This window comes from Macrobrachium rosenbergii, chromosome 12, assembly GCF_040412425.1.
Source record: "Macrobrachium rosenbergii isolate ZJJX-2024 chromosome 12, ASM4041242v1, whole genome shotgun sequence".
NCBI lineage: Eukaryota > Metazoa > Arthropoda > Malacostraca > Decapoda > Palaemonidae > Macrobrachium > Macrobrachium rosenbergii.
Window position 1 is genome coordinate 55,442,094 of NC_089752.1, and position 19,581 is coordinate 55,461,674.

General features: G+C 37.8%; 1 protein-coding gene across 1 annotated transcript in view; it reads left to right on the forward strand.

Annotated features, from left to right (window-relative positions):
* edl (ETS-domain lacking) overlaps positions 1 to 19,355 on the forward strand; it is a 38,881-nt gene extending 19,526 nt beyond the window's left edge. The window contains exon 3 of the mRNA XM_067113230.1: positions 17,697 to 19,355. Within this exon, the coding sequence (XP_066969331.1) occupies positions 17,697 to 17,911 (215 nt within the window). The 3' untranslated portion in view covers positions 17,912 to 19,355. The remainder of the gene's footprint in view (positions 1 to 17,696) is intronic.
* Positions 19,356 to 19,581: the final 226 nt, after the last annotated feature.

Here is a 19,581-nt window from a genome sequence, read left to right on the forward strand (position 1 = left end):
TTTTATGTTTTTTTACTACGTAATTTCCTGATTTGCATCTTCAATAGACCACTTCGTCTATACTCCCTTCTTATGTTTTATTTTGAATCTTTTAATATTTATATTTCACTTTGTCTTTTATTTCTTTGTCTGCTACATCATCCTTCGAATTCGCGGCTCTAAATTTTACGCTCTGCAAATGAGAAAGCCTTATATTGCTTTTCCCTTATGTCGAAACACTTTGACAGATGACAGGCCAAAATGTGTGACTGACACGCTGTAGATTGCATAACCATCGATGACAGCGGCGTGCATGCATATGTGTGTCACACTCTAAATGAAAACTTGTCGGTGGAATGTAATCTCAGATCAAGGGTAGTAAAAATAGAAAGGAAAAGAGAAGGGGTATTTGGTAAGAAAGGAGGAATGAAAGTAGGAAGGAGTAATGAATTAAGGTGCTAAATTATGAAGTATTTTTAAAACAAGGGAGATCTGGCACGGTATAGATTACATGTAATTAAAAGATGCAGACATTTAAAAAGGAGATCTCAGTGAAAAAAGGATGGGGAGAGTAACCCCTTCTTCCTGTGAAATTTATTTGTTTAAAAATTCAAAGACAAGAAGGGCCTTTTTGTAGGTGTAGAATAAGCTGGCCTTATGCCAACCCCTGCCTCTGCGTGGTGGTGAACTTTGAATAAGATGCCTGTTATGGAGTTATGGACTCGAACCAATAAATCGAGAAGCATGTGAATTTATTTATATATACAGTATATATGTGTGTGTATGTGTATGTATGTATAGATACATATTTATGTGTATTTACATATATATATTATATATATATATATTTATTTATATATATATATATATATATATATATATATATATATATATATATATATATATATATTATACAAGAAACAGGGATATTGAGAAAGGAATTTTACGTCAAAAGAGAGAGAGAGAGAGAGAGAGAGAGAGAGAGAGAGAGAACCATCTCTCCCTCCTTTGAGTATGATTCTTAAAATAAAACAAAACAAAAAAAAACACATAAAACAGAATCATGTGAGAATGAATAAAAAAGGGAAAAAGTAGGAGGAGATGGTCCCTTTTTCCCTTGCAGATGATTTAATTTACGAAAAAGATAAAAAAAATAAGAAAAAAATACAGCGGAAGCGCCTACGAAGCGCACGTGCATGACAGTCGTACTTTTTCCGTGCGGAGGAAATACGTACAGACGCACGTGCACGTCAGCGGCAAGACTCATCATCATCATCCTTCTCCTCCGCCACTTCATCCTGTTTCCTCATCCTGAGGACCTTCTTCCTGGGTGAGAAATCAAGGATGCATGTAGAGAGAGAGAGAGAGAGAGAGAGAGAGAGAGAGAGAGAGAGAGATTGATCTTATTCAAAAGAATTATTTCTCTCTGATATGGTAAGGATTACCTCGTCGCGGTATCATAATCACTGCAGCCCGTTATCTCTCTCTCTCTCTCTCTCTCTCTCTCTCTCTCTCTCTCTCTCTCTCTCTCTCTCAAATGTGACCCACAACAGCCGGCTAATTACCAGGTCAACTGAAGCATATTAACTTATAAAGAGAAAGCGTTACTACCATTCCTTTCTTACTCAGTTTGGGAATAGAACACGGGTCCCTCAGTTGTGAGCCGGGAATGGAAACACTATTCCAGCCAAAAGGATCGTATGCAAGGATGCAGAGAGAGAGAGAGAGAAAGAGAGAGAGAGAGAGAGAGAGGCATCACAGAACCGGGAATGGAAACACTGTTCCAGGCACGAGGATCTTAAGCAAGGATGTAGAAAGAGAGAGATTATAGAACCGAGAAAGGAAGCACTGTTCCAGGCACGAGGATCTTAAGCAAGGATGTAGAAAGAGAGAGAGAGAGAGAGAGAGAGAGAGAGAGAGAGAGATTTTATAGAACCGAGAAAGGAAACACTGTTCCAGGCACGAGGATCTTAGGCAAGGATATAGAAAGAGAGAGAGAGAGATTATAGAACCGGGAATGGAAACACTGTTCCAGCCACGAGGATCTTAAGCAAGGATGTAGAGAGAGAGAGAGAGAGAGAGAGAGAGAGAATATCGTAAAAGAAACCGCAGGAAGAAACTACAGGAAGGCGTACTGTACATATAGTTATAAAGCCAAGTGGGTATACAAAGACGTAAAAGGATACCCGATGGTCAAGGCAAAAATACTGAGGCCTGCCCTGTGGCACCCTTCCCTAGGTTAGACCATACCCTCTCCCCTCTCCCCTCCCCTCCCCTCCTTCCGCTAACCCGACTTGTTTGGTGCCGAGGTCTGGTAAGAACGAGGGAAAAAGCATAAAAGGCAGGATCGCGGGAATAAAAGGGAAGAAAAATGGGAGCCGGAGTAGGATTCAGAGGAAGTGATGTTGGGGGGAGGGGTGTGGGAAGGAACGTTTTCTGAAAAGAGGCGTTTGGAAATAGAGCAGACTCTTCTGTGTAGGATCTCTGACAATATCCTAAGGGGACCTTAGGAAGGGGGTTGTTAGTAGGATAAAAGGGGGGTTTCATAGACCCTTTTGCCTTCACTATCATCATTATCATCATCATAATCATCATGTCCATCGTCTCCCTGACCCATCGTTTCGAGGATTCCCTTTTGTGATGTGGAGTGGAGGCTTCATTTTTTTCCTTCGTGGTTTCAAAAGGCTCTGACTTCTTTTAATGTGAGGGAAGCTTTTATTCGTCCATTCTGAAGAATTAACGTCTCTCTCTCTCTCTCTCTCTCTCTCTCTCTCTCTCTCTCTCTCTCTCTCTCTCTCTTTTCTTTTCCACTAGAACGAATTCCTTCATTCAGCCAGGGTGTCTCACCGAAGGATGGAAGGGGAGATGAAAAGGTTTTTTGATTTATTCTTTTTTGCTCTTGTAAATGCAATTGGGTGTCCTTGGAGAAAGAGGCCGGGGGAAGTGATCCTGTACAGTGCCGATAATGAGTGTTTTGTCCTGTCCCTCATCTCGGGAGTCACTCATTGACAATGAGATCAGTGTCCGGGCTACAATGAACTTGGCGCGAGATTCATGATAATCCGTTGGAATGAAAATGCTTTTTGTGATGTTTTGAGCTGTTCGGGCCTTGTTCTGCTTTGGGTTTTGTATTCCCCCCCACGCCCCCGCCCTCTGGTATTCGCTAGGGGAAAGGGGGTTAGTCTCAGGTTTTTACTCACACCCAACTCTTAACCTCAATATATGATTATTAAATAAAATAGGGAGTTTAATCTTTATCATATTTTCTCGAATTTTGTTGTGTCAAACATTTACGAGGCTTTCCTCAATTCCTGGTCTGTATTTTTACTCTTAATTCCTTGTGACCGTTCATCTACAATACACATTTGTGAATATATGTGCACAACACACACACACACACAGACACACACACACACACACGCACACAAAAATACTTGAACCAGAATATATGACCGCTGTGGGAAAAAGGATATAGTACAGGTATTATGTACTACGTCAATGTATTGACTATAAAACCCCAGTAAGTAATTTACCTGGTTTCCTTGTAACTTTTTTCCCCTTTGTGGTCAAATGCTTCACAGGATACCTGTTTCGTTTTACAACTCTGGATAGAATTGTATGTATATTTGTGTACGTATGTAAGAAAAGTCCATATGATACGTTTGCGTGAATGCATGTGTTCAAAGTCTGTCAACTCAAATTTCTTCCACTCGTTCATGCAGGCTCAAATGCAACAACTTTTATCGATGGTGCATATTAAGTACTTCGACAGTTCTTTGTAATCCGCAATTTTGACTTCCCGACAATTTTCATGACTAAGCGTGAATGCGTCGATAAACTAAACTTTTCATTGCGCATGCTCAGTGGTACGCCATTTCTGGTGCAAGAGGCGATTCTTATCCACATCCTTGACACGTTCGCACTCGATAAATTCCCGCACGAACATCCAGGAAATGATGCATTTCGACTGAAGGATTTGGTGGTCGCCTTCGATGTTTTCATAACCAGAGCGTTGTAAGACTTCTTGGTCTGATAATCATTTGGGTGTCACCTTTCAATGCACCGGGTCAGCCGAGCTAAAAAGAGCAATTTTGTGTTCTTGATATTAAAATTGCAAGATATCCATCATGTAATGGTTATTTTTTTTTAATGTTGATGTATGATGTCCACATTGGCACATAGTGTGGTGTACCTCATTATAATGTTATTGCTTTTAAGATAATTTTATGGCCTTCTTCCAGTGATATGAACAGTTTGTATCTTAAATTTGCGTGCACTTGGAGGCTTCCATTAAGCGTCATTGTTTCCAAGATAAAATTCTTATGCTTGATTTTAGTCTTTCTTATATTTGAATGTATTATTATGAGTGATTTACATATTAAATTGTTGTATTAGACTCAGGTTCCTCTATATAACAGATCTCTAATAAATGAATAAATAAATATTGTTACTAATTAGACAGTAAATAATGATAATAACAATTGCCACTGAAAAATTCGCGCTGTGATTGTCACGTGCGTTCATAAAAGCCCCCTGATTGAATAAGCGGAGACCAGCAGTTGGCAACATTGCCTTCCCAACGGAGGTCGGCTCCTAATAATGATATCCTGTTGCATGTTGCACCAGCTGATCCCGATGACTCGCTCTTGCATTAACGGAGGCTGATCATGATGACGCTGATGATGATGATGATGATGCTGATGATGATACTGATGGTGATTTGATTGATCAGCATAGTGGCGGGGTTGAAAAGTTTTCTTGCATCGTAGCTTTTTTTTTTTTTATTTAAGTAACATTTTGTTCTTGTTACTGTCATCCATTTTTATTTGTTTATGCTTTGTTTTGATGAAGCTGGTTTAAAATGGTTTCAGTTCCGTTGTGTGAATAATTAATTTGTTGGAAGGTTTATATATAAAGCGAGGCAACAGGCTGCTTTATATATATATGTACATATATATATATATATATATATATATATATATATATATATATATATATATGTATATACATATATATATATATAAGTATGTATATATATATAGAAATATATATATATATATATATATATATATATATATATATATATATATATATATATATATATATATATATATATACTTACATATGTATATAAATATATGTATATATGTATATATATTGTTCTTGGCTGTAAACACATTATGTTTGCGTATTCGTAATTCCTTTGTTGTGCATGCATGCAGAAAGTATATACATACAACAGGATGCATATGTATTTCTAGCTTTTTGTACTTTCATATATATATATATATATATATATATATATATATATATATGTGTGTGTGTGTGTGTGTGTGTGTGTGTGTGTATGTGTGTGTATTGTGTGTGTAACCACACTTGTTTATAAACATCCTCCCATCAAACATCACAGATGTAATCTGTCAAACGGGTGTAATTTGTCCAAAGGGGCTTCGGCCCATCGAATTACGGACCACCCATAACTAAAATTCCTTAGGCGACCGCTTAACAAATGCTGCCGATATTCTACGCTCCATCAGCAACACCCCATCCCCTCTCCTTCCCTACCCCTTCCTCCTCCCCCGCCCCCTCCCCCTTCTTTCACATCCACTTCAAGGACCCCCATGGTGGTCTCCTCCTTTCAGGGCGCCTTCGTTCCCCAGGGCTTTTGATTCCCTCTCAGAGGGTCAGACATTTTTTCCCTTACGTGGATTCCTATGGGATGATGTAGCCGGGTTTTGGAGTTAATAATAATAATAATAATAATAATAATAATAATAATAATAATAATAATAATCTTTTGGGTTTTTGGGTTTGGTTCGCCATTAGTAGGTTTGTTTTCTTTTAATGCTTGTTGATAATTCGTTAGTATTTGTGAGTGGTTTTTTTAATCATCTTCGTATTTCTTTTAATCATCCATTATTTTGGTTTTGTTTTATAATTGTTTTAGCCTGGTTTGGCTTTGGTTTATAATCTCTCTCTCTCTCTCTCTCTCTCTCTCTCTCTCTCTCTCTCTCTCTCTCTCTCTCTCTCTCTAAATCCCGAGACTCTAATGCACGTAAGGAAAACTTAGAAGAAAATTTACACTAATTTTCCTATTAAATATCTACAGAACTTTGGCGGATTTAAAAAAAAATGTATTTTATACCTTACTAATTTTTAGGTCATAAAGAGAATTTCAGATATTTGAACTTTTAGATGTGCATTTTATATCGATTTTCTTTATAAGCTATTCATATATAAATTCAATAAGGCAGGTTTCTGATACACTTTGGAGCAAAATCGTGAGCATTATATATGATTTATAAATGACATTTATAATTTTCTTATGTGTATGAAAGCACCGACTCCCTGAAAAAAAAACTGAATATAGAGAAAAACTGGAATCAAAAATTAGATTTTTGCAATAATGGAAATAATTATACCCCTCAGAGGACTATAATTCGATAAGAAAAAGGAAACTGTAATTTCCACACTTTAGAAAATAGAAATTTGATAAAAAAAAAAGCAAGATTTATCTCCCAGGATTTAAAACCAAACTAAAACCACTAAATCAAGTGGTTTTATTTGATTTAAATCTAATGAAACTAAATCGTGTTTTCATTCGTTAGTCTATGAAGTTTTTCCTCTCTATTTCAATAGGTAATCACCAAAAAAACTTCAGTCCTTCAGTCGAACAATCAATCTTTCTTATGGCCTGAATTTGGGAAGGATCCCCAGCAGTGTCTTTCATTAAATAAAAAAAAAAAGCACGTGCGGTATTTGAGGAATGAAAAGGGTATTAGGTATGCTTATTGAGCTTCAAGTTACATATCACGATTCTCTCTCTCTCTCTCTCTCTCTCTCTCTCTCTCTCTCTCTCTCTCTCTCAATTCCATTAAAGTCACAGAAAAAAATCTGATAGTCATATTGTTAAGGAAATTTAATATTATTTTTTTACTCTCTCTCTCTCTCTCTCTCTCTCTCTCTCTCTCTCTCTCCTCTCCTCTCTCTCTCTCTCTCTCTCTCTCTCCTCCAGTTCCGTTCAAACTTCCCAAGGCAAAAGAATCAAATAAATCATTGTTGAGGAGACACTTTTCTCTCTCTCTCTCTCTCTCTCTCTCTCTCTCTCTCTCTCTCTCTCTCCTCAGTGTAGTTGCATTCTATATCATAAATATGCAGCAACCTAGAAGTGGTTTCTTCTGAGAATTCGCAGTATAATCACAGAATTGTGTTTCTGTCTCACAGTGTCGTCTTGCAAATTATTGAAAGAAGGAAAAGAGAGAAAGAAAAGAAAGAGAAAGAAAAAAGAAGAAAGAGAGAAAGAAAAGAAGAAGAGAAAAGAGACTGAGAAAAATAATACTGGCTTTCAACTTTAATATGAGTTGTCAGGTTTTTTTTACCTTGAATGGATCTGAAGAGAGAGAGAGAGAGAGAGAGAATCACTTTCTCTTTTGTGGGAATGCAATAACAGGAGTGAGGAAACACTATGCTTCATTTCCCCTGGATAGCTGTAGTGGCTTTGGGTTACAAGAGTTGACGGGTTGTAACGACAACTAGTGTGGAGTGGAATTCTTCTTTTCTGTTAAATGTCTCTTATTTCAAAGTGTGGAATATATGGCTTGTCTTTTATTTGTTGTTAGATAACTGGTCTCCTAAAAGATCTAGTACGTTGTTATTATTGATGAATATGACTATTTTTTATGAAATTTCCATTTTTGATGTGTGGAAACTAATTTGCTTTTTCTTATCGAATTATAGTCCTCTAAGGGGTCTAATTATTTCCATTGTTGAAAAAAAATATAATTTTAGATTTCAGTTTTTTCTCTATATTCAATTTTTAGTATTCTGTAAAAGAAAACTATTGTGCCGACTTTGTCTGTCCGCTCGCACTTTATTCTATCCGCCCTCAGATCTTAAAATTACTGAGGCTAGAGGCTGCAAATTTTAATATTGATCATCCGCCCTCAATCATCAACATGCCAGAATTGCAGGCCTCTGGCCTTAGTAGTCTTTATTTTATTAAAGATTAAGTTATCACAATCATTAGTTCAGCAGCAATATAGGATAGACCACCGGGCGGCATGGTTGAAGTTTCATGGGCGCGGCTCGGCAGCATTATACAAGGACCACCGAAAGATAGATCTGGCCCACCGGTGGCCTTGATTATACGTTGTAGCGGCTGTACAGAAACTCGATTGCGCTGAAGAAACTTCGGCGCATTTTTTACTTCTTTTCTCAGGGAATCGGTGCTTTTATAAATATAAGAAATTATAAATATGTCATTTATATATCACATATAATGCTCACGATTTTGCTCCAATGTGTATCAGAAACCTGCCTTATTAAATTTATACATGAATAGCTTATAAAGAAAATCGATATAAAAAGCACATTTAAAAATTTAAATATCTAAAATTCTCTTTATGACCTAAAAATTAGTAATGTATAATTTTTTTTTTAGTCTTCCAAAGTTCTGGTAGCCATTGAATAGGAAAATTATTGTCAATTTTCTTGTAAGTTTTCCTTACGTGCACTAGAGTCTCAAGATTTCTATAGAGAAGAGAGAGAGAGAGAGAGAGAGAGAGAGAGAGAGAGAGAGAGAGATTAATGCAATCAAAAAGCGCATCCTCATTAACCAAGGATGAGCCCATTTCTAATTAGTGGCTGTGAATGGACAGCTCTAGAACTGGATGGGAAAGTAACGGTTGACGCCTGACGAAGGCTAATGCAGGAACCATGGTAGGCCTACTTCAGCTCTGTGGAAAAGGAAGTGGAATTAAGGAAAAGAGACCCCGGTGGCGAGGATCGTAAACAAGAAAGAGAAGGAAGTGGACAGGAAAGGAAAGGAAAGGGGGAGGAGGGAGGCAGAGTAGAAGTGCAAATAAAGAAAGAGGAAATACAATAATAACACAAAGGAAGAGGAAAAAGGAGTGTGAAAGAGAGACGAGAAAGAGCACAGAAGAGGTGAGAAGGAAGAAGGGACACCGGTAGCAGAAAAATGAGGAAATAACGCAGCAGTAGCAGTAGCAGGAAAGGGAAGGAGGAGAGGAAAGAAGAGAAGAGAAGGAAAGGAGAGAGAGATTGTAGGAAAAAAAGAGGCTGAAGTCGACAGAAGGAGAAATCGCGTTTCCTTCTTGAGACGTTTCACGCGTCTTCCTGTCCCGCCTTCTTCTTCTTCTTCTTCTTCTTCTTCTTCTTCTTCTTCTTCTTCTTCTTCTTTTTGGAAACAGCAATAAATAAAATATGGCTCCATTTTTCTGCCTCATCGGCTGCTAAATCTAAACATTTTCGAAGTTTTTACTAAGCGTCTTAAAGGCATTGAGAAAATGACAAGGCAATTGATACAGATCTTCGAAAGCAAGCTGTGCAGCTATTCCCTTACCCACTCAATTACCCCCCCTTGAGAAAAAAATGGGGTGGAGAACTTTAAAACGTGATTTCTATAAAGAGGTTTACTGAACTAGAGTCAAATTATCCCTTCAGTTAGAATGTACCAACGAAGAAAATTACGTAATTTCTTACGAACGACTGACAGTAAAACTGGATATATAATTACAACTTCTTCAAATACTGAAGAAAATATTTGTATATTATAAATATATATATATATATATATATATATATATATATATATATATATATATATATATATATATATATATTTATATATATATATATATATATATATATTATACATAAATATATATATACGTATATATGCGTGGATATATATGTGTATATATATATATATATATATATATATATATGTGTGTGTGTGTGTGTGTGTGTACATACACACACACATATACGCTGGATGTGCGAGCGCGCGCGATTGCGCAAGGTCACCGCTCCACTTATTAAACTCCTCGAAAGAGTTCACACGGCCGTCCCAAGCTAATCGCCAATTTTCCCGGACAGGGAACGTCGAATTCCAGGACCCTGTTTCCTGAGAACCCCAGAGAGAGAGAGAGAGACAGACAGACAGACAGACAGACAGAGAGAGACCCATCATATGAATAAGGCCTCCTGATCGTCAAGTCTCTGAAAGGCGAAGCTGTTATTTATATTTTTCCATGAGAACCGACAGGCGCCCGAAACGCAACATTGAAACGTCGATTGCAATGGACTCTGGCCTCTGCATCGCGAGGGCGCTGTGGGAATTACAAGAACGCTGTACTTTTCCCTCCAATTAGAGCGTATTTCAAAACTGGACTTCGCGGGAAAGTTGAAGAATGACGATAAGAGAAATACGTAAAAAAAGGGCGAAAATGTCACAAGGGAGTTTATATAAACCGTTGCATGTGCTTGCACTTTGGAAGTCTATCGTCGTGTATTTCCTTGTTCATTCATATGCGTGTCTTTTGCGTGTGTCTGTGGGAATGTGTCTGCGGTGGTGTGACACTCCTCTTTGCTCCAAGGAGCTGTTTAATGTCGTTGACGTGAACAACTATATGGCCTCGATTTTCCTTTTGGGCAATTGGGGACTTCTGTAGCCGGGCCTGCCAGTTCGTCTCCCTCCTCCTCCTCCTCCTCCCCCTCCCTCCCCTCTCCCCTCACTCACGCGCGAACTTTACGCTTTTATACCGCCTCCGACTCATTTAAAAATCTCGGTCTTGGAAGCCTGGAAAGAGTTCTGGAATGGAGGAAAAAAAATGGAAATTTGAACGGTAGGAGAGAGAGGGAGAATGGTGGGGATGAAAATGGGGGCGTGGGGGGGTTCTTTTTTTAATTTCAGCTTTTTGATGCCTTGAGGAAGTTATCTTTGAGAAGGCAGCTTTGTGATTGTTTGTGTATGTGTGTAAGTGTGTTATAAATGCGCACACACAAGCACTGAGAGACAGATTGATGATAATGAACTGTTGATTCATCCACTCATCACACCTACGCCTCATTGCAAACCTAACCCCCGTACCCCAACACCCCAACCCACTCACAACATTTCAAGCTTCCCCATGTAGATCTTTTGCAGTCCTACAGTACCTACCAACCTCATCCCCACCCAAAGGCCCCACCCTTCAACTGTTAGCTGTTAAAGGTGGGCAGGATATCCGCAAAACGTACATGTAATTTCCTATGTAGTGGCCAGTACATAAAAGTTTTTACAGGCGCCGACTTCCCCCGTGTGTGGCCATTTCCTCTATGTACACAATTTGGCGCCGTCGCTATGGCATTTACGAGGCCAAAAAATTAAGCGGAAAATAAAAAATACAAAAAGGGAAAAGAAAAAACGCGAGTTGTACGTGTATGAGTTCGGTCGTATTGATAGAGGCGTCGTTTGTGGAATTAGTTTCAGTGCATATGCTGTGTTGTTTCTAGATGTAAATATATATATATATATATATATATATATATATATATATATATATATATATATATATATATATATATATATCCGTTAATAACACAGATTTCATTGTTTCCATGACGATCAGCTTGCCTTTCTAGCTTGTGTCCACTTTTGTCTTTCACGGATATGCGTTCACACACACACACACACACACACACACACACACACACACATATATATATATATATATATATATATATATATATATATATATATATATATATATATATATGTGTGTATTATGTATTATATATTATACAATATATATATAATATGTATATATATATATAGAATATTTATATAATAATATATATATATATATATATATATATATATATATATATATATATAAATTCTCAACATCATATGACACCAATGTCTTTCTGTACTTTTACTTTCAAAAGCTCTCAAAGATATCTCCCAAAGAATCCAGCCTCCCACTGCATAATTCTTATGCAAGTAGGATTGTGTCCTCCCGTTCTCCTGGTGTCCAAAATGAGCCCGGGTGACTCCACCACCTACAAATCTCCCTAGGGGTGGACGTGTCCAAGCCGTATCACATCAAGTTATATATGTGGATTCGGTTCAAATTTTCGGCCCAAAATGCCTTCATATCTTTTTTTAATTTTCCCTCTTTGTTTACTTTCTCATCGTTGGTTATTTAAAGTCTGTGTTATTAGTAAACGATTTGCTATACCACATGCATGACGTACATTCATTAACACGCGCATAGGAGACACACACGCACACACACACACACACACACACACACACACATATATATATATATATATATATATATATATATATATATATATATATATATATATATATATATAAAGCATTTGTTACTATCTCTTTTACATGTTTCGTTTGTGTATGGTCCTGAGATGAAATAAAAGGTATATTATTATTATTATTATTATTGTTATTATTATTATTATTGCTATTATTATTATTATTATTCTCGTCTCGTGAGAGTGGATACTTCTAGGGTACAAGGACAAATCCAAATAAAGGTTAATTTTTCAGAAACTTTGGATATTGTTAAAAATACTAATCATTTACCTGTACAGCAGGTAAATCCTTTAAATGAAGTTGTTTGTGGCAACAGTGTGTGTGTGTGTGTATATATGTATATATATATATATATATATATATATATATATATATATATATATATATATATATATATATATTTCACTTTTAATTACAAAACTCCTGCATTTCTATGTATCTTCTGCAATTCTTGTGATTCTGCACTTCTCAGCTAATTCCCTAATTCCAGAAGTAAAACTACGAGGTAATATATAGACAACTGCAATAAATCCCTGTATTGCTGAGTTTACCTTATAGAGAAAAATGTTAAGCAACATTGAAGAATGAATCTTCGAATTGTTTGAAATAGTTTAAGCTACAGAACTGCAGAAATCATTCTTCATAATGTTGCAATTACAGTTGTTCGTTATTTCGGCTGTGATACCTAAACACGCTCTGTAGAAAGGCAGTTTCTGCAAAGAAACGCAGAACTCGCAACAAAATGCAGAATTTGCCAAGAAATGCCAATGTGGCTAATTTATTGAAGACCAAGTTCGGGTAACAGTGTAAAATATACAGTAAGTGGCCAAGGCTGTTATGAGCGCAGCCACCCGGAAAACAGCTTGTGGTAAATGGAGGTAAGGGGGAGGGTGTTGGTAATGTATTCCCCGTGGTACCGCCCGGGGGTGACACGAGGGGTTGGGAGTCATGGAAACTTATCGCTGTGGGGGGTGGGGGGTTGGGGAACAGCACTCTTCAGCGAGTGGCAACGAAATTGCGTGTGCGTGTGCGTGTGTGTGTGTATTTCATGGTAATGTGTCGACAAGAACGGTGTAATAGTGTGCCGTGAATATCCTTCTGGATGAAGAAATAACCTCATTTTCAGTTTTCCATTAAATAGCCATTTATTTCTAAATGCCATACAAGATACTTTGGAGGAAAAAAGTTCATGTACACAAAACGCCAATAATCGACTGTTAAGTAATAGCCTATTCAACTATATTTTTGAAATTAATCTATTCAATAACAAATCTTACAAAAGCTTTTTATTGATCTCTTCTAATGAGGGCATTAATTTCCCATTCAAAATATTGGTATGTTACAGTCAACTTAGTAAGAAAATTCGATGTTTCATATACTGTATGTCTAACACAGAAAATTCAACAGTCCTAGACAGACATCAATACAGTGCGTGTTTGTGAGAGAGAGAGAGAGAGAGAGAGAGAGAGAGAGAGAGAGAGAGAGAGAGAGAGAGAAAATAACAGCAAATCACATTTATGCAAATGTCTGAAGTTTTATGTAGTATTTCCATTTTATCTGCATTTTTCATTTGTCTGTGGCCATAAGCATCTAAAATGAAGACAGAGACAGAAAGAGAGAGAGTCCAAAATGGAGACAGGCAGAAAGAGAGAGAGGGAGAGAGAGATACACGAACTTCGTAAAACGATAAATCAGGAAAAGAAAAGGAGGAAATATGGTTCTTAGTGAAACAGGGAGCCAAAAAAAATGGTATGATGACATAAAGGAAGGGAACCATTATAGAATGGAGGAGGGAACAGGGTTAGAGAAAAGATGGTGGGAAAGGTGACCACTTGACCAGATGGTTGGCCGACTTGACCAAATGTTTGGGGTGATAGTGGGGTGGGTTTTTCACCCCAAACCGTAATAACTAGAAGGAATTTTTGGAATTTTCACTGAGTTCTTTGCTTTTATATTTACTTGATTGAATTGCCCACAAGGAATATATATATATATATATATATATATATATATATATATATATATATATATATATATATATATATATATATATAATATACACACAAATATATATATATATATATATATATATATATATATATATATATATATATATATATATATATATATATATGGAATAAGTCACAAGAGCCAATGACAAAAAGGTGGAAAGCGTCACAAGAATGCAGTGTTCACTAAAAGAAGTAACAGAAGGTAATAGAAATATCGAAAGAAGAGATCGGTTATTAGAAAAGAAAAAATAAATTAACAAATGAATATGTAAGTATATAAAAATTTAAGTAAATTATAAATTACAATGGGAATTGCATTAAGGTAGTAATGTATTGCATCTTCGCTTGAACTTTTGAGGTTCAGTTGCACAATATCTTCATACTTATTACTGTAAAAGTAAGGTGAATGTGTTCTTAGCTTAAGAGTTACGAGCCAGTCTGTGGGAAAAATCAACAAAGTCACTCCAGATAAAACAAAAAAAAAGTATAAAATTCGAGAACGCTGAACAAGACCGAGGCGCATGCACCACGCCAGCAGGTTTTCCTTCGCCAGTCTTGGGCAGGACGAGAAAGTGGGTTTCGCCCTCGGGCACACACGGCGTTGGCCGGGGGATTCAAGGGATTTTTCGGACGCCTGCGGTGGGTGGCCCCGAGGCACGTTCGGGAGTCGTGGCCATCCACACACACATATTCCCCGTTAGCTTCGTTGCTCCTGTTTCATTTGCATGCCAGGCTGTTATGGGTCGTCCCATCATCAGGCGTAGGTGTCAAGAGGCAGTGAGTGGTGGCCACATACAATGGCCTTTCCATTCTGCGGTTGAGTTGGTGTCTTAGGAAATGAATATTCTCTCTCTCTCTCTCTCTCTCTCTCTCTCTCTCTCTCTCTCTCTCTGTCTGTCGAAATCTAAGGTTCCGTCCCAAGGCGTATAACTATTGCACAGTATGCGACACTTCATTGCAGCCTGGATTTGAGGGGGGTGAGCGTCATGAAAAAGGGGGAGGGTAGGGGTGCGGGGAGAGGTGAGGGTGTCCTTCCCACAAACACATATTGTATCTGTTGCATTATAAGTCACCTCGCAACCATTACGTCCACCATTACACAACAATTTGGTAATGATTATAATGGTTGCGATGGTTCTCCCGAACTCTCTTCCCTTCTTCCACTACCTTCCACTCCACCTCATTCCTTCCAGCGATCGTCCCCCCTTCCTCCTTCCCCTTCCCCCTCCTTTAGACATTCCCCTCCGTAGTCTTTAGTCGCCACCTTCCCTCAATTTCGGGTGTCTTTTTCGACGTGATTTCTTCCTCACAAGTTTTTTCTCTTGTTTTTTTAACTTTATTTTCGTAGATATTTGAAGAATGCAACGAATTTTTCCTTGTTATTTTGTTCTTGTGTCATCTATTTTTATTATTTATTTACTGATATTTGCCGAATAAAGGACTAGCATAATAATAATAGTAATAATAATAATACGTTTTTGCTACAAAGGGCTAGCATGGCAAACTGTCAAATGGGTTTCTTTGTTTCACTGTTTTATAATAATAATAATAATAATAATAATAATAATAATAATAATAATAATAATAATAATAATAATAATAATAATAATAATAATAATTCTTTTAACGTGCTTTTTCCCATTTTTTGTATGGGGTACGCTCGATGCCTTCTTTTGAAGGACTTTGATTTGGCTTTGGGGTATAATAATATTTCTTAAGCTTGTGACTATATACACATACAGAATGGAGATAAAAAAAGTTGAGTAGTGCATAACGCATTCAACATATTTGCATAAGTGTGCTGAGCTGTCATTTCATAGTTCTCTCTCTCTCTCTCTCTCTCTCTCTCTCTCTCTCTCTCTCTCTCTCTCTCTCTCTCTCTCTCGTCTTATTTTCCCTCTCTCCTCCTTCCTGGCACCTGCCTACTGTGGTCACATGAAAGACCTTCAACCCAGCCGCCAGGGAAAAAAATGGCTCTCTTGCCAAAGGACTCTTGAAGCTCATTCTCACCCTGGCAGTGCACTGGTTTTGACGACGATGGCCCAGGGCTTCTGGCCCGGGCCCCGAAGGCAGGTCAGGTCCAGGGCAGGCTGAAGGTTGGAGAGCAGAGGGGTTGGAGCCATTGGGATTTGGAAGGGGGTGTTGTACATGAGTTACGAGCTGATTGTACCATCGCCTTGGGCCATGGGGAGCTGGCGGCGATTTTGGCGGGGGTTGGGCGGGAAGAAATGCCGATATAAGGTACTTTACCGGTAAGAGAATAGTGACGTGTATATGTATGTATATATATATATATATATATATATATATATATATATATACACACACACACACTTTGCCCTATTACTGATCCAGGAAATAAAAGATCTACCGTCCATTTTTTTTTAAATATGATTATATAGAATAATTTGTATTTTCAAATTAATTTGAACTTACGTGGCCAAGTCCTAAGGATATGGCCGAAAGCATTGATCATTCAAAAAATAGGAACATTTCTAAATCTTCACTGTGGATCTTTTGTGTTAATAGTCATATTTTGTCTGTACGAATTTATACATTCATCCATCAAAATGGGAATTGCAAGAGGACGTAAAAGTCTTACCGTAATGCGAACAAACAAGATAGAGACTGACTGCGCGGTGACCTCTGCCAATCTTGCAGTCAGCCAGTCTGGAGCCTTTTGGAGACTGGCGTCAGGATAGTTACGTTTCATCAAGTTTCAACTCTCTCTCTCTCTCTCTCTCTCTCGAATGATACCGTTGGTTATACAAGGATGCCTAGAACACATTTTTTACGATTATGAAAATCAATTTTGCCGTTTATAGTTTGGTTTTACAATGTTTTTCATATGTATCGTCTTTTTTAGATATTTTGTATTGCCTCAGCTGTCCTCGCATTCCGTGTGTAACTGTGAAATGAAATGGAAAAATATTATTATCAACAAAAGGTTACGCTAAACATGACTACATTAACTTCCTCTATCCAAGAAGCTCTTGTTAACTCCAATATCTGAAAATGATTTTGACACTTTATTCCTTCCCCCTCTGCGTCTATCTACTTATGAACCGGAGTAGCTGACATCAACTCTCATTATGTCGAATTTATGAACGTACCGTAAATCAGGTACATCGCGTGTGAATTAGTGGTCCTGGTCCTTATACGGAAACCTTGATTTCCGATGAAGCCACATTAAGCTAAGACAGACAGACTAGCTATTTAGCTATGATAGATTTGGCGCTGGGGAGTACCTGAAGGGAGACTGTAATAACTTTGTCTATTATAATTATTATTGATTTGTTTTTGTAACTCAACGTACATGAAATAAGCTTGAATTTAGCTTATTACTGAATATTTCATAGATAAATTCAGTGGCCTTGCAGTAAAAGCGATTTATGTCAACATTTATCGGTGTTTGCAATGAACAACCATTAGTATTTTGAATTCTGTATAGCCTTCTTTGTAAGAAAAGATTTCTTGCATTTATCACTGTTTTCTAAGGCTATTATATTTTTATTTAATAATAATTATCACTACTACTATAAGCACTGTACATTATTGTTTTTTCTCCTTTCAATTTGCAGATCCTCGCACTTGGAGTAGGGATGACGTTCATCGCTGGTTACACCACGTTTCCGAGGCCCATCAACTGCCCAGGGTGTTTCCTGAGAGGTTCTTGATGAACGGGAAGGCCCTTTGTCTGATGACCCTCGACATGTTCGTCCAACGCGTGCCCTTGGGAGGAAAATTGCTCTACAAAGACTTCCAGCTCAGGCTCTGCAACGCCATGTACGCCTGATAGAGCGTCGTCTGGAAGTCTAACGATAATTTTGTTTGTGATTCCAGGTGTCCTGGACTGGAAGGGTTGGTTTTTTACACTTTTGTTTAATGTTTTCGAAAAGATACTGAGGCCCACATGTACCACAACAGTAATGTGCCTTGAGGAAACTGGAATTAACTTAGATGTTACATGAAGAATTAAAAGAATTATGCCAAGGACCGTTACGCGTTCAGTAAGGTCAAGGATGATTCCAGCGTCTGGAAATAGTCGAGTTCTGGACTCTGAGCTTACTTGCTGTTGTGGAAAAGGCTCGGGTTTTTGAAGTGCCTACTGCAAAAGCTGATATAGTTTATAAGAAATGTGCCTTGAAGGATTGGATGTGGTCTTAATCAGGTACCCAGATATATATATATATATATATATATATATATATATATATATATATATATATATATATATATATATATATATATATATATATATATATACATGTAGTGCGTGTTTGAAGTTAAGACTTACTGGTGTATCGTGCTTCATTTTGCTCAGGTTTCAAATGTGCCTAAGTAAAGAGATTATCCTGAAGCCGTATTTCTAAGAGCGAGATATATTGAGTGTGTCGAGGATTAGAGACAGACATTAGTTTGTCTTTGAATCTATAAATTTAATGTAAGTGTTTTTTTTTTCTGACCGGATGGTTTTCACGTTGTGCTGACACCAAAGACAAAAAATCGATGTTTGTTATTTTCTAGGAGAAGATTTTGTTGGAGATGAGACGGTTCTTGTAAAAACCATAATAGATGCTTTTTGAAGGATAATTCGATCTTAATGTACAGTACGTGATGATGAATTGATGTAATTTTTTACAAGTTGATGCTTTTATTTCATTTGATGCTAATTAGTTTGATGCTTCCAATATGCTTCTAGACGTTTTCCGGACATTATTCGTAATAGTTTTCAAGAAAATCACCGTAAGGAAAGCCAGGAGACCTTTTAGCAAAAAATGACCAAAATTATAAACGGCGTTTTACCGCTTGCATTCAGCGTGCTGAAATGATATGACCTTCGGCGATTCACTTCTAAAAACAACAATGACGGGATTTCCTTTTAAAAGTTAACCATAACATCAGTGTAGAATGTTGATTGCGGATGGGAAGTTATAGAGATTTAGGGACACGGGGGGCGGGGGTGTTGTTAGGGGTGCCATATCCTAGAGTTTGACACCCACTTCCCTCCCCCCACCTCCCAGCCCACCCTCCTGTTTAGTCACTGGGTTACCACAAAGCAAAGTTTTATCAGGACCCCGTTCAAATTGGGAGGTTGGGGGGCGGAATGGCTATCACCCTTGCCCCCCCCTTCCCTCCCCTCCCTCCCACCCCTATTTCCCCTGTCTACCCAAAGAACACAGGAAACCGGTACACGACACTTCCTGGTATGCCTGCCAAAGGTTTAGGGGACGCCCATGGTTTTCTCCTCCTCACCATTAACCCACTGGCCGGCACTTTGACAACTGACGCTTGAGGGTTAAACCCCCTCTCACCTCTCCAGCTCTCCCCCCCGCCGCCACTTTCTTTCCCTTCACACCTTTATACCATACTTAAGATGATAATTATCTTCGTTATTTCTTTTCAATGACATTTGGCCATTGGGATTTTGTGGGCTTGTAATATCTATATTTATGATTTATCCAT